The 16,488-nt window shown below is 48.7% G+C and overlaps 1 protein-coding gene across 3 annotated transcripts in view; it reads left to right on the plus strand.

Moving 5' to 3' along the window:
- The first annotated feature begins 13,966 nt into the window (after nt 1–13,966).
- Nucleotides 13,967–16,488, plus strand: part of ZFYVE26 (zinc finger FYVE-type containing 26) — a 123,020-nt gene continuing 120,498 nt past the window's right edge. For all 3 annotated transcript variants that reach the window (XM_068253348.1, XM_068253349.1, XM_068253350.1), the window contains exon 1: nt 13,967–14,202. In XM_068253348.1, the coding sequence (XP_068109449.1) occupies nt 14,015–14,202 (188 nt within the window). In that variant the 5' untranslated portion in view covers nt 13,967–14,014. The remainder of the gene's footprint in view (nt 14,203–16,488) is intronic.

The following is a 16,488-nucleotide window of genomic DNA, read 5'->3' on the forward strand; positions in this document are numbered from 1 at the left end:
TGGTTTCAAGGGTCTTGTGCAAGTGATTAGGAACAAGAACAAAGTGAGGAGCAAGAGGAACCGATGGCAGAGGAGCAGGACTACAGGTAGTGTCTTTCGGGGACACCAGGCCCTAAATTTTTAGTGCTTCTAAAACCTAACCACTGGCACAGGACCCTCTGAGCCATGGATGAAGGACACAGGTCAGTGAAAAGGCTAGGCCTCTCACCGACCAGTCAAGGTGTCCTTCATCCATGGTTCAAAGGGTCTTGTGCAAGTGGTTAGGAACAAGAACAAAGTGAGGAGCAAGAGGAACCGATGGCAGAGGTGCATGACTACAGGTGCAGTGCAACAGGCACAAGGTTGTGACCCAGGTAGTGTCTTTCGGGGAAACCAGGCCCTAAAATTGAAGTGCTTTAAAAACCTAACCACTGGCACATGACCCTCTGAGCCATGGATGAAGGACACAGGTCAGTGAAAAGGCTAGGCCTCTCACCGACCAGTGTAGGTGTCCTTCATCCATGGTTTCAAGGGTCTTGTGCAAGTGATTAGGAACAAGAACAAAGTGAGGAGCAAGAGGAACCGATGGCAGAGGAGCAGGACTACAGGTAGTGTCTTTCGGGGACACCAGGCCCTACATTTTTAGTGCTTCTAAAACCTAACCACTGGCACAGGACCCTCTGAGCCATGGATGAAGGACACAGGTCAGTGAAAAGGCTAGGCCTCTCACCGACCAGTGACGGTGTCCTTCACCCATGGCTCCAAGGGTCTTGTGCAAGTGATTAGGAACAACAAAATAAGGAACAAGAGGAATCAAAGGCACAGGTGCAGGACTACAGGTGCAGTGCAACAGGCACAAGGTTGTGACCCAGGTAGTGTCTTTCGGGGACACCAGGCCCTAAAATTGAAGTGCTTTAAAAACCTAACCACTGGCACATGACCCTCTGAGCCATGGATGAAGGACACAGGTCAGTGAAAAGGCTAGGCCTCTCACCGACCAGTGAAGGTGTCCTTCACCCATGGCTCCAAGGGTCTTGTGCAAGTGATTAGGAACAACAAAGTAAGGAACAAGAGGAATCAAAGGCACAGGTGCAGGACTACAGGTGCAGTGCAACAGGCACAAGGTTGTGACCCAGGTAGTGTCTTTCGGGGACACCAGGCCCTAAAGTTCAAGTCCAGCAAAAACAAAAGTTCCCTGACATGGTCATCTGAACACCTCTGAACCTTGGTTGAAGGAGATGGGGCAGGGAAAAGGTTGGGCTAAAAAGCCCTGGGATGGTATCCTTCCTCCGAGGATCGGAGGTATTCAGAGGAGCATGTCCAGGAACAATTTGACTTTTTTTTTCAAATTGTATCGGCACCACTACTAGAAAAGGTGGTAGTTGCTGCCTGGAAATCTGGACTCTCTTGGGTGCTGGTCGTGGATGAGCTGGACCCTGACAGCGGTGGCCCATATTGACTGCCTCTGTAGCCGGTGTACATCTGTGATGATTGCCAGGTGGGCACCGCTGTTGGTTGTGGGGGTCTAAAAATTGGTGGTTGCAATAATGGCGTGTCCATGTGTTGTTTGATCACCTCCAGCAAAGTGGAATGGCACGCCATCATGTTTTGGGAAGGCACCTTTTCCAAATATGGTATTAGAGACATCACAGTGTGAAAACACGGGTGTGCCTGCAATTTCAGTAGTTCCTTGCTTTGTTGATGCATTTGCTGCATCATGTTCTGCAGCTGGCCCACCGACTGATGATGCTGCGCACGCAGTTGGTCGATTTCTCCTCTGTGCATCTCATGCATCATTTTAAGCTCGTCCCTGTAGTGCCCATGTACAGCGTCGAGCTCACATTGCAGTGAAGTGATGTGGGACTTGTACTGCTCCATGATATGGCCCCTGTCCTCATCTTGCAACTGCCGGGTTATGAGAGTTTGGTGGCTCTGAAGAATCCCGAGAAGTCCGGAGACAGCCCCGGACATCTCGGACTCTGTCTCTCTCCTTGTTGGGGGGAGGGTACCTCGACGCCTCACTGGTGGGGTGGTCCTCACTGGTGGTGTGGCAGCATCTTCCCGTCCTCTGGCCTGTGTCGGGGTTGCCCTGCGCGCTGGTTGTGCTGCAGTCTCTCGGTGCTCCTCACTTTGTTCTTGTTCCCCTGGATCTTCCATAGCGGTCGATTGTGGAGGTGCAGCTTCTTCCACACTCGGTCCTGCAACCTCAACATCCAAGCTCTCTTCTACCAAGTCATCATCAAAGGAGAGAGCTGGGATAGCTAAGGACTCCCTCCTCCTACTCCTCTCCTCGGGGCAATAGGTTACATCGGCGACGTCATCATCCACCAAGCTCTCCTCACTGCTGAACCGTGCCTCCTGGGTCGGTTCCTCTTGCTCCAAATTGTCTTCAGTCCTGTAGATAAAAACAATATTTATTGGTGTGCCAAACAGCATGTGGCGTCAATTCACAGAGCTAGCAAACACTAGCAAACACTTTATCAACCGTTTCTACCAAACATTTGATAAAGCTTGTGAGAAAAGTTCGCTAGCCATGGGAATTGAGGCCAGTTTATAGCAATACATGGCCAAAGTCATGGTAGTTGTCTGCTAAAATGAGCTCTCAGTTCCTGCCCACAGTAGTGGTACTTACAGTCTAGGTTCCAGGCTTGCATTGATGAAAGACAATTGCTTGGCAAATTGGTAGTCTTTTTGTCGCTTTCCCCCGCCACTGCCACTTCGTTCGGCAAGTTTTTTCTTCCGTAGCCATTTCACGTATGCATCACGTATATTGCGCCACCTTGTCTTGAACCTTTCTCCTGTAACGACATGAAAAATTGATTTCGATTATTTCTCTTGTAGGTACATCGCAACTGGACAAACATATACATCGCTACATGTCACATTTCATATTGGGAAGAGCACGGTGGCAGGCATCGTCGTGAGGACTTCGAGGATCCTTTGGACGCGACTGAGGGCCAGATACATGCCTGTGCCGGACACCACGAAATGGGAGGAGATCGCCCAGGGCTTCTGGACCGAGTGCAAGTTTCCTAATTGTGTTGGCGCACTGGATGGGAAACACATCCGGATTCAGAAACCCGTGGGTAGTGGCAGCCATTATTTCAACTATAAAAAATACTTCAGCATTGTTCTAATGGCAGTGGCAGATGCGGACTACAAGTTTGTGTACGTGGACGTGGGGTCGTACGGTAGTTCCAATGACTCTGGAATTTTCCAGCGTACGACCCTTTGCCGGCTGATGGAGGAAGGCAGACTGCGTCTCCCCCGTGACAGACCCTGGCCTGGGACAAGGGCACCGGCCTACCCCTATGTGTTTGTGGGGGACGAGGCCTTCGCCCTGTCCGACCATGTAATGCGTCCGTACCCAGACAGGGGACTTGATGCCAGCCAGCTACACTTCAATGCTTGGTTGAGCCGTGCAAGGAGAATGGTGGAGTGCACATTTGGGATCCTGGTGTCAAAGTGGAGGGTGTTCCACACGCCCATGCTGCTGAAACCGGGCAACGCAGTTGTCGTGGTGAAGGCAGCATGCATCCTCCACAACTTTGTGCGGCAGGAGGAAAGAGAGACTCCGGAACCCCCGAATGTGCTTCCACTAATGCCCCTGCGGAGGTATGCAACCAGGCCAAGGGTAGTGTCACTGCGGAACAGGGACCAACTGAGACTTTATTTTACCACACCACCAGGACGAGGGTGAATGTTTGGTTTTTAATATGTTTTGTTGAAATGTGTTTCTTTTGGAGTTTCAAGTTTTTAAGTGATTTTAAATGTCTTAATTTTTTACAATAAATTGATGTTTAATAATTGGTCATTGTGTATGTTTTATGTGCACAGGTGGGGTACATCGCAGGTGGGTGGGAGACATCACAGGTGGGTGGGATACATCACAGGTGGGTGGGATACATCACAGGTGGGGTACAGGTGGGTGGGATACATCACAGGTGGGTGGGATACATCACAGGTGGGGTACAGGTGGGTGGGATACATCACAGGTGGTGGGATACATCACAGGTGGGGTACAGGTGGGTGGGATACATCACAGGTGGGTGGGATACATCACAGGTGGGTGGGATACATCACAGGTGGGGTACAGGTGGGTGGGATACATCACAGGTGGGTGGGATACATCACAGGTGGGGTACAGGTGGGTGGGATACATCACAGGTGGGTGGGATACATCACAGGTGGGGTACAGGTGGGTGGGATACATCACAGGTGGGTGGGATACATCACAGGTGGGGTACAGGTGGGTGGGATACATCACAGGTGGGTGGGATACATCACAGGTGGGGTACAGGTGGGTGGGATACATCACAGGTGGGTGGGATACATCACAGGTGGGGTACAGGTGGGTGGGATACATCACAGGTGGGTGGGATACATCACAGGTGGGTGGGACACATCACAGGTGGGGTACAGGTGGGTGGGATACATCACAGGTGGGTGGGATACATCACAGGTGGGGTACAGGTGGGTGGGATACATCACAGGTGGGTGGGATACATCACAGGTGGGGTACAGGTGGGTGGGATACATCACAGGTGGGTGGGATACATCACAGGTGGGTGGGATACATCACAGGTGGGTGGGATACATCACAGGTGGGGTACAGGTGGGTGGGATACATCACAGGTGGGTGGGATACATCACAGGTGGGTGGGATACATCACAGGTGGGGTACAGGTGGGTGGGATACATCACAGGTGGGTGGGATACATCACAGGTGGGGTACAGGTGGGTGGGATACATCACAGGTGGGTGGGATACATCACAGGTGGGGTACAGGTGGGTGGGGAACAGGTGGGTGGGCCACGGGTGGGTGGGCAACACGTGGGTGACACAAATCCATAGCAAAAGTGGAATACATCACAAGCTAACCACAAGCCCCCCCAAAAACTTCTAGTCAACATACCCTCTGTGCCTTGCTGTCTCTTGCTCAAGTGCTCAAAGTCCTCCACATACAGCTTGGCAATTTTTTTCCACAGGCCTCTGCATTTTTTGATGTTGCTGTGGTCCGCATCCCCCTTGTCCCACAGGGCTGGTACCTGCTGCACCTGTAGGATGAGGTCTTCTGATGTGTAGGGCCTCACCCCCTCGTTATCAGACATATCGTCAGACATGTTGCTGCCAAAGAGCTCCAGCATGAAGTCACTGCTGCTCCACTCTGTGAACGCTGGTGACATGTGGTCCCCATCCAAAATGGCCACCATACCATAGAGTCAGCATAGGAAGTGTGGTATAACATCCGGTTTTTATAGCCAGTGTGTTGTGCGCTCTCTGGTTCTCATTGGTTTCCATTGGCCGGATGCAACATTCCGGCTCCGGTCCGGATACGTCAGCCGGACCAGCCGGACCAAAAAATAGCGCATGTTGGAATGGACGCCGGAGTCCGGATCCGGTCCGGCTCCGGTCCGGACGAAACGGACGCATGTGAACGGTCGCATAGACTTTCATTGCTATGCCGTGCGTCCGTTTCGTCCGGTCCGCATGCGGTCCGGCTCCGGCACGGCGATTCCGGATAGCAACCGCTAATGTGAACCGGGCCTTAAATTAGCACTAATTACCGCAGGTGTGGAGCGGGGACATGAGGGGTTATTTACCCATAAGGCTGCATCCTCCCTGCGCTCCAAATAGGATGCACACGCGTCCTATTAATTGCGTTACAAGCCTCACTGCGGGCACTTCCTCTTTCTGGCTTGAAGGAGGAAGTGCGTGTGTGGGGATTGCAACGCGATCAATAGGACGCGTGTGCATCCTATTTGGAGCGCAGGGAGGATGCAGCCTTATGGGTAAATAACCCCTTATGTCCCCGCTCCACACCTGCAGCAATTAATGCTCATTTTAATCACGAATTCGAGTGCTTAGGCACTCGGATTTACTTGTGAGAGCATCCCTATACAGAAGTATGCTTCAGTGTCACTGTTAACACACACGTTATGTGGTAACACACTGTATGCATCATGTTATGTCAATTGAGAGGAGTCTTCCTGATAGTGACCGTATGCCCAGTCTGGTATGGAAACATAAGATACAGCTTCCACCTGCAAACACCACCCACAGCCGACACCCACCACCCTATATTAGGTACTGTCATAAACGATACGGAAAGTCGTGCGTAATCGCCAACGATTTTCATATGGTCCAGCACCATTACTGTTATTCTCATTTAAACGTACAAGAAGTTCATTTTTTTCTTCTCTTCTTTTGCTTCCCTCTCCCTGAATGAGAGCAGACCCCTCACCCACTTCACACCTAAGTAAGAGCAAATGGTCTCTCCATTAGTAACCAGAGATTGTCCTCCAAGGCAGTCTAAAAAACTTCCCTCCAAAAGGTTCCCTCTTTGCCCACAGCAGGCTCATTTGGGACTCCAAAGTTTAAGTTCCCTGAAATGGAGAAGGGAACCGAACCGGACACTTACTTGCAATCCTTTGAAAAGACTTGTCGTCAGCATCATCAGCCCCAGGACCAGTTGGCGAGATTTCTGACCCCCAACTTATGGGACAAAGCGCTTGAGGCATTTGTGGACTTACCTGCTGAAAAGGACAGTGACTATAGTGTGATAAAAGCTGCAATTATCGCTAAGTCCCAGTTGACCCCAGAGGTATATCGCAAAAAGTTTTGGGCCCTACAGAAAGGCCCCACAGACACTTACGCAGACCTGGCTTGTCGCCTGCTGACTGTGTTCAGGCAGTGGACACGAGGCTTCAACAAAGACTCTCACCAAGGTCTGAAGGACCTCATCGTACAGGACCAGTTACTGCATTGCTGTCAGAGGTCCGGCAGTTTGTCTTGGAGCGGAAGCCTGGATCCACCAAAGCTGCTGCAGAACTTGCAGACACTGTGTGTGGCCACCCGGGTACCGGACAACCGAAAACCTCCATCCCAGGGCTGGAAAGGGGGGAGACCTATGCAACCTAGCTCTCATCCCCCTGCGAACCATGGGAATCGGGTCCCACAGAGGCATCTGCACCTGCTGCTCATTTGCCTGATGCAACATACGTCTCCCAAAGTGTTACCAGTGTGGTGAGCGAGGACATCTCAAGTCTGCCTGCCCAGAGGTGAGGACGACATCTCCAGAGCCTAGCCCAGAGCTGGCTAGCCAATTCTCTACTGCAAACACCTACCTCGTCATTGGAGCAGCAAATCCTCGACTTTCCAGGAATCATCAAGTCGTAAAAGTAAACTACCAGATCGCTGTCGGTTTCCGCGAGACAGGCGTTGAGCTTACATTGGTTCGCTCTTATCTTGCCAAGAAAGACTTCCTTTCTAACGAGTTTGTCACACTTGTGGGCGTTGGTGGCACATGCACACGCATCGCCAAAGCCTGTATTGTTATTAATTGGGGAATGGGGCGCCAGACAATAGTTGTAGGGGCCCCACAGACACTTACGCAGACCTGGCTTGTCGCCTGCTGACTGTGTTCAGGCAGTGGACACGAGGCCTCAACAAAGACTCTCACCAAGGTCTGGAGGACCTCATCGTACAGGACCAGTTACTGCATTGCTGTCAGAGGTCCGGCAGTTTGTCTTGGAGCGGAAGCCTGGATCCACCAAAGCTGCCGCAGAACTTGCAGACACTGTGTGTGGCCACCCGGGTACCGGACAACCGAAACCTCCATCCCAGGGCTGGAAAGGGGGGAGACCTATGCAACCTAGCTCTCCTCCCCCTGCGAACCGTGGGAATCGGGTCCCACAGAGGCCGGCATCTGCACCTGCTGCTCATTCGCCTGATGCAACATACGTCCCAAAGTGTTACCAGTGTGGTGAGTGAGGACATCTCAAGTCTGCCTGCCCAGAAGTGAGGACGACATCTCCAGAGCCGAGCCCAGAGCTGGCTAGCCAATCCTCTACTGCAAACACCTACCTCGTCATTGGAGCAGCAAATCCTCGACTTTCCGGGAATCATCAAGTCGTGAAAGTAAACGACCACATTGCTGTCGGTTTCCGCAACACAGGCGCTGAGCTTACATTGGTTCGCTCTCATCTTGTTGCCAGGAAAGACTTCCTTTCTAACGAGTTTGTCACACTTGTGGGCGTTGGTGGCACACGCGCACGCATCGCCAAAGCCTGTGTTGTTATTAATTGGTGAAGGGGGCGCCAGACAAAAGTTGTGGGGGTGACAGATGACATCCCAGTCCCTGTGCTGTTGGGCACAGATCTTGGCACCCTCCGGTCCTTTTATGAGCCTATGACCAACACCCAGGATCTCCAGTTTGGACCTACTCAGGTACTGTACAAGCTTGGGGAGGGACAGAGGGAGGCAGTTGGGGTAATAGTACCGAGCTCTCCTAGGGAAGGAGACAAGGAAAAGGTACCTGTTTTGAATGGCCAGCTGTCTAATCACTGTTTGTCTGATCCTAAAACTGTCACTGTTGTTCCAGATGCATGTGTACCTTATGTGAAAATTGACCATAACTGTGATATTAATGTTGTACAAGATATTGCTAATAGGTTTCATGCAGAACCTCATATTGCTAAAAATGGTGTTTTGTCTGAAGTACAGTCAGATACGGAACTCGAGAACACTTTCAGTATGTGCGTGGATCAGGTCTGGCTGACCCACTCCTTGCACCCACCTAAGGGGGGAGGTGTCATGAACGATCTGGAAAGTCGTGCGTAATCGCCAACGATTTTCATATGGTCCAGCACCATTACTGTCATTCTCATTTTAGACATAGAAGAAGTTCATTTTTTTTCTTCTCTTCTGTTGCTTCCCTCTCCCTGAATGAGAGCAGACCCCTCACCCACTTTACACCTAAGTGAGAGCAAATGGTCTCTCCATTAGTAACCAGAGATTGTCCTCCAAGGCAGTCTAAAAAACTTCCCTTCAAAAGGTTCCCTCCGAAACTTGAATTTAGACAATAGACAAAGTTCCTTTATTAATAATCCAAGATGTGTTTATCACAGACAACGGCCGGAGTTAATAAGGCAAGAGAAAACTTGCCACCACACAGTGAGAGAGTTATCTCATCTCTTCATTCCTTAAGTTACCTCCTCTGTAGTTATTTTCACACACAGTTAATTAACAGCCTGTCTTTAGAATTCTGGAGTTATTTTAAGGATTGAAGAGTTAACTTAAAGACAGAAGAGTTAACTTTAGGTTTGCCTGAGGTAAAATTTTTCCTTAATACTACATGCCTTATCACCATGGTGATAACTCTAGAAATGTTATTAAAGACAGGAGATAAGCTTAGTGAATTGAGGCCATTGACAAATATATTTTCCGGTTCCTAAAATCAGCCTAATAGCTCATCTAAACTATAGCCTGCTAGCTGCTAGGGAAATCGAATTATTTATAACTCGCAGACCACACATGCTAATCTACCGTTATTTGGTGTCATTTGATCAAACATCGGCCACAGGTTACAAATCTGCCCTCGGATTCGCTGTGCGCCAATCCAGACAGAAATGGCGCAGGTTATTGGTAAATTGTGTCATTTTGTGCTTGTACAAAACCCTGCCTATCCTGGCAGAAACGCACATCTTTTACTAAAGGGCAGCCCACCAAGTCAGATTTTATAAAAGCCGGGTCCCTCAGCGACCATCTTTGTCTTCCACAATTCTACCGACCAAGAGCTTTCTCCAGGCATGCGTTCCAAGGAAGACCGAGCGCATGCTTTGTTTCAAGGACTTTTTGATATCAATGCCTGCAATTGAACTGGACTTTATTGTTGTTTTGTATTGTTTCTATTCCACACAGACTGCATTCAGTTAAAGAGAATCTGTACTCTAATATTCTTACAATAAAAAGCGTACCATTCTATTCCTTATTTTCTCCTGTGCCCCTCTGTGCTGTTTCTGCCACTCTCTGCTGCAATCCTGGCTTGTAATGAACAGTTTTAGGCAGTGTTTACAAACAAAAGACTGGCTTCTAACCACAGTATCATAGGCTGAGAACTATCTTACTGTGTGACTCATGCAGAGCTTGGAGGGGGTGTGTAAAGCTTCTGCCAATGACAAGCAGTGCTGCACATTCCACACATTCCAGCCTCAGCCTGACATACACGACAGAGGAAAGGAGATAAGATTTATTACAGAGACAGTGCAAGTAGGAAAGGCTGCAGTAAGACAGACCACATTAGAACAGGTATAGGAACTTATAGGATAGAAGAAATAAGGCTTAAAATTTTGTTACAGAGTCTCTTTAACCAGCTGAGCGGTCTGGACGAGCTCAGCTCGTCCAACACCGCCAGCGGCTGCCGCTCAGGCCCTGCTGGGCCGATTTTGATGAAATAAAAAGCAGCACACGCAGCCGGCACTTTGCCAGCCGCGTGTGCTGCCTGATCGCCGCCGCTCTGCGGCGATTCGCCGCGAGCAGCGGCGAAAGAGGGCCCCCCTAGCCGCCTGAGCCCCGCGCAGCCGGAACAAAAAGTTCCGGCCAGCGCTAAGGGCTGGATCGGAGGCGGCTGACGTCACGACGTCGGCTGACGTCGATGACGTCACTCCGCTCGTCGCTATGGCGACGATATAAGCAAAACAAGGAAGGCCGCTCATTGCGGCCTTCCTTGTTTATTCTGGGCGCCGGAGGCGATCGGAAGATCGCCTCCGGAGCGCCCTCTAGTGGGCTTTCATGCAGCCAACTTTCAGTTGGCTGCATGAAATAGTTTTTTTTTAATTTAAAAAAAACCCTCCCGCAGCCACCCTGGCGATTTAATCAGAACGCCAGGGTGGTTAAGTAAACTTTTCACAGTTTTTCCCTTTGCTTTTAAGCTTTGTGTTTATATGTTAATTGGTGTATGTAAATGTGTGTAATGCATTTTTGTTATTAAAATGTTTAAAAATCTTTTTTTACGGGTCTGACCTGTTCCTGAACATACACAATCGTACTTACTCCTCTGAAAGTGTTCTATAGTATTTTGCATCTACAACCCGTATGCTTGAATCGGGCACAGATAAGACAGATCTGGCGCCGATCCCTGCATACAACTAAGGGTTAAGTTACAGTGTTCTCAGTGTAATCTCAGTAGTTACAGTCGTGCGCTGACTCGCATGTGGTGGCAAGCATTTGAATTGTATGTGTGTGGTGAATCCCTTGGAGTCAGAACACTCCTCTCGGCTAGTCGGTTCATAGATTGCAAATCCACATGTGGGCATCTATGCGCAAAGCGACAGCGAGACAGAGTTTCTGACTCTGAGCGATTCACCCAATTAAGGATCGGCCTTGCGGTTCTTGACAGGTACGCCTGATTAATATAACAGTAATAATTTTATTTTATCTGCCATTATTTTTAAAGTACCCCCAAAGTGAGAGGAATATGGAGGCTGCCATATGTATTTATTTTTAAACAATGGAAATTGCCTGGTTGTCCTGCCTAGCCTCTGCCTCCAATACTTTTAGCCATACACCCTGAACAAGCAAGCAGATCAGCTTGAATGAAATCTTGAGTGGAAATGATCAGCTGCATGCTTGTGTCAGGTGTGATTCAGATACTACTGTAGCCAAATATATCAGGCTTTCTGAGTAAAAAGGAGAGCACACACAGGACATGTCAGGCGAGGTCTGTGATAATCTGTCCCTGCAAAGACTGAAGCCTGTGTGAGAGGCTGAGGCACTGCACCTGGATGAATAAAGTGCTGAGTAAAATCTGAAGATGCTAGTATACTACTTCCTCTGTATAAATCACTTGTGAGGCCACATCTGGAGAATGGAATACAGTTTGGGCTTTGTTACAGATTTTCTTTAACGTGTACCAGAGTTCTGGGTTTAAAACGATTTTATACATACCTGGGGCTTCCTCCAGCCCCATCCGCTCCGATCGCTCCCAAGCCGCCGTCCTCCGCTGCCCGCAGCTTCGGGAACCGGGTCCCCACACTTCCGTCAGTCAGAGCCAGGCTGGCGTAAGAGCAAGTGCGCCCTCTACGTATCACTCCAGCAGCTGCTGGAGAGATATGCAAAGAGCGCACTTCTCCTGCGTGATGTCAGTGACAGGACCCGGTTCCTGAAGCTGCAGGCAGCGGAGGATGGCGGCGTGGGAGTGATCGGAGCGGATGGGGCTGGAGGAAGCCCCAGGTATGTATAAAATCTTTCTAAATTTAGAGTCCCTTTAAAGTGTACCAGAGACAAAGTATTATAAAAGACTAGTGACCTTAGCCCGTTTAAAAACGGGCTGGGTCTGTCACCACACATATCAGCGCGCACACACACACGCCCGCTCCTTCTGGCCCTGTCCTCCCCCAGCTCTCTTCAGTGTATCTGCGTCCCTCACTGCACATGTGCAGTGCAAAAAAGTACTGACACATGGACATGGGACGCAGGGACACTTGCTCTTTATTAGGTAGGATGATTTATACATAGGAGGGTAGCACGGTGGCGTAGTGGTTAGCGCCTTGCAGCGCTGGGTCCCCGGTTCGAATCCCAGCCAGGTCAACATCTGCAAGGAGTTTGTATGTTCTCCCCGTGTCTGCGTGGGTATCCTCCAGGCACTCCGGTTTCCTCCCACATTCCAAAAACATACAGATAAGTTAATTGGCTCCCCCCTAAAAATTGACCCTAGACTACAATACATACACTACACGATATATACATAGACATAGGACTCTGGTAGGGATTAGATTGTGAGCTCCTTTGAGGGACAGTTAGTGACTAGACTATATACTATGTACAGTGCTGCGGAAGATGTTGGCGCTATATAAACACTGAATAATAATAATAAATAATAATACATACCTGGGGCTTCCTCCAGCTCCCTTCATATCAACCGCTCCCACTACATCTCCTTCTGCCTTCTCCTGGTCCCAGTAGAAACCTCATAAGTTTGGCCAGTCGACACATGCGCAGTGTGGCTGCGCACCCCCCCCCCCCCCCTCCGGGTCTCAGTAGTACTGCGCAGAGCGATCCCAGCCATGGAAGCACGGCGTGACCCGACTCTGCAAACTTATGGGGCTTCTACCGGGACCAGGAGAAGGTGGAGAAAAACGTTTGTGGGAGCGATTGATGTGGATGGGGCTGGAGGAAGCCCCAGGTATGTATACATCTGTTATCATACTTCGTCTCTGGTACACTTTAAAGTGGGTTTGGATGCTTTCCTTGCTTTGAGGGACATTCATGGCTGTAATTATTGGGTACTCCTGGTGGAGTTGATCCATAGATTTTTAACTGACTGCCATTAGGGGTGGGGTAGGATTATTCTCCGTTAGGCTAATTGGTCCAAGCTTTATAACAAGGTGAGATATAGCACAGGTGAAAGTTACAGGACCTCCTATGTGCACATTCCTGCACTCATTCTGGATTTGCATCAAAATATTTTACCTCTGAGAATGGGCTTGCTTGCATATTAGAGAAAGGATAGGGATGGCCATTTCTGACATGCTTATTCAAATGCTTTGAAGGGTAACATACCTCCCAACTTTTTGAGATGAGAAAGAGGGACGCCCCCGTCACACCTGATCAGACCCCCGTCACACCCCTAGTCACGCATACCATAAAGATTTTCTAAGAAAAATATGTTTTAAAATTCAAACCACACTGGTCCTTTCTATCCGGTTCATTTTCCTTCATATTAACATTTTAAAATTAGTAATATATCAATTTAAAGGATGGGAATAAATTTAGTGTTAATCAAACACATTATTTATTAGAGAAATATATATATTTACCTAGACAGAGGGACAAGGTCCTGAAAGAGGGACAAATGAGGAGGAAAGAGGGACAGGGCTCCCAAAGAGAGACTGTCCCTCCAAAAGAGGGACAGTTGGGAGCTAGCTACGGTAATGCATGTCAGACAGCTAATAGCTTGTGGAGCCTTGCACATGCACAATGCATGCACAGTCTTTCCTTTTCAACAGCAGGATAGTATACATCATAACTATCATGTAAAGAGCTGTTGGATTCTACCTCTGACGACGATAAACAGCGCTCTCTTGTGACGCTACATGGAATATAGCGGAAACCAAGGCTGCAGGTGTAATCTATCATGTGACCAGCAGAGGCAGTGTATCACATGATTGGTCACATGATGCGCTCCGGAAGGTTGTAAGTAGTGGTAGGGGGTGAGCACGGCGTGGTTTGGGCACCTGTTGGTGTGGTGGAAAGTATGGCGCACCCGTTCGGGGAAGAGGAGAGGGCTGCCCTGAAGCGGCTGCAAGAGTTCTTCTGTGTCTGCCTGCGGAGGGGGCACTGGGAGCTGGCCAAGGCATGCCTGCCCCAGCTACACCGGGGTCCTGATGCTGGGGACATAGAGGACATGCTGAGAGGGGTGATCAGCGCCCCGCACCTGCTACGGTGAGTGTTCTGTACAGTCCCACTGCTGCTGGACATTCTCTAGCACAGTGCAGAATATTACAGCCATAGTATGCAAGGCTGTCTGAGATACTTGAAATTATTGGTGTTAATTAACAGATCTTGACCAGTTGCCCAGAGTGGTTTCTAGTATAGTTTCCTTGATTGGTCTGTATGTTCTATCAAGAAATGTTCGATTTGTCTTTCTAGGTATATCTGCTGTGTATTTTCAGCACTTTTCCCACTTCATATACTATACTTTAAAAGCTTGCTGAAATCCTAAATTGCTGCTACCGAAAACACGATCATTGAGTAGATTTAAATGAACTGTGACATTTTGTTTTTGTACACTTGTTAACAATAATTATCTTTTGTCAGACAGACCAGTGCCTTGTATTGGTGTAGTAAAGTACACCTGAACTGAGAGGGGCATGGTGGCAGCCATGTTTATTTTCTTTTAAACAATGCCAGTTGGCTGGCTGTCCTGCTGATCTTGTGGCATCAGCAGTGTCAGAAACAGGAATGTGGATAATCCAGTCAGAGACACCTGATCTGCATGCTTGTTTAGGATGAATGACTAATGCCTAGTACACACCATACAATTTTCTGTTAGATTTTCTGTAATTAGATTATTTTCTGTATAAAGTACTGGTAGAGACTGGTCATTATCTCTGGTGCATTGTCTTCTGGTTATCTCCTGCTGAGTAGAACAATGCCTGGTACTTATCCGTTAGCCGGGTGCATCCGGCAGGTGGCGACAAAACTCCACCAGAGTTACATCTTTCCCTACTATCCATGTCGGCCTGGAGGGGGGAATAGTAATTAGCGCCACCTGCCGGATGCGCCCGGCTAACGGATAAGTACCCAATGCCTAATTGCTAGGCAGATAGTTAATTAAATTTTACAGAAAATCTTAAACCCAATCTACACGATACAATTCTTATACCATTCAATTACGATTCTATTTACGTGCAGGATTATGTATTTAGCTGCCATATGGCCATTGCTGGATGTATTTAATTGAAGACCTGGTCTCCTGGCATTCTTATGTATATGCACTTTACCACCTTTATGCAGTGGCCCAAGTAATTATTGAATCCCATAGCAGAATAGATTTATTTAAATCCATTCTCCAGTCCTGGAGGGTGGCATATTCTTGTGTAATAGCTGGGTGACTATACAGTATTTTTAAAGTGAGTGGTATTTAAACTGCAAAATTCAATTTTAAAATATATAACATGTCTACTAAACTTACATCTATGGGTGCTAGTCCTATCTTAGGGGACCCACCAGGAAACTTCATAGGTAATAGTTCTCAAATGACAGCACCCCCTTACAGCACAAAGCATTGTGATTGGCCATTTGCCAGTGTGGGTGTAGTTTACTACAACCAATTGGAAACTTAGTAGTTTGATGGGGTGCCTTCCACCCAATCACGTTAGCGGAATTTCCCTAATGAGGCATCCTGCTTGGGTCTCCTAAAGTAGATTAGTGCCCATCTATATGATCCTGCTTTACAATCTTCTTATAGGGATACAAGTAGCATAAGCTATATACTAAACTTGGGTCCCATGGCTCTTAATCTTGCCATTGCCGTGAGAGAAGGAAAGGCTGACCGCTGCTGGTGTGAGGTGGATGAAATGATAAGCAGCTGTTTAAACTCAATCTGTATAGGTCAGAAATTCATGTTTAACAGTGCCTGTGCAGGGATCTCAGTGAAAGTGTCTGTTAAGTCTGGGAGGAGGGCGGGCAATTGTACAGAATCACTGATGCAGAGGAGAAAAGAAACTGAGTAATGGCCTATCCACACTTGGGTGATTTGCGGGCAATTACCCGATCACACTAAGCCGCCGCCGTGCATACTTAAGTATGAATAAATGCAGCTGCGCACACACCGCAATGCCACTCAGCCACTGCCAAGCTAAACCGCCACTCACAGGGGCTTCTAGGTCTGTGCATATTTCCAACCTTCAGTTAAGCTGGCCATACACTGGCCCGATTTCCCGCCGATCGACAGCATATTCGATCACTGGGATCGAATCTGCTGTCAAGTCGTTCACGCAACACGCTAATTTTCGATCTATTTCGGCCCGAAATAGAAAGCTCCAGTCGATCGCGCCGTGCGGAAAATTACCGTCGATCGCAGCGGGTAAGGAGCGCATCGCTAGCGGCGTACGACCGACGCAGGTATACATTACCTGAAGCTGGCTCCCGGCATCTTTTCCGCATCACCTCCCGGCTGGCATCTTCTCCGCATCAGCTTCCGCATCCCGGCATCAGCATAACTTC

Source organism: Hyperolius riggenbachi, chromosome 9 (genome assembly GCF_040937935.1).
Source record: "Hyperolius riggenbachi isolate aHypRig1 chromosome 9, aHypRig1.pri, whole genome shotgun sequence".
NCBI lineage: Eukaryota > Metazoa > Chordata > Amphibia > Anura > Hyperoliidae > Hyperolius > Hyperolius riggenbachi.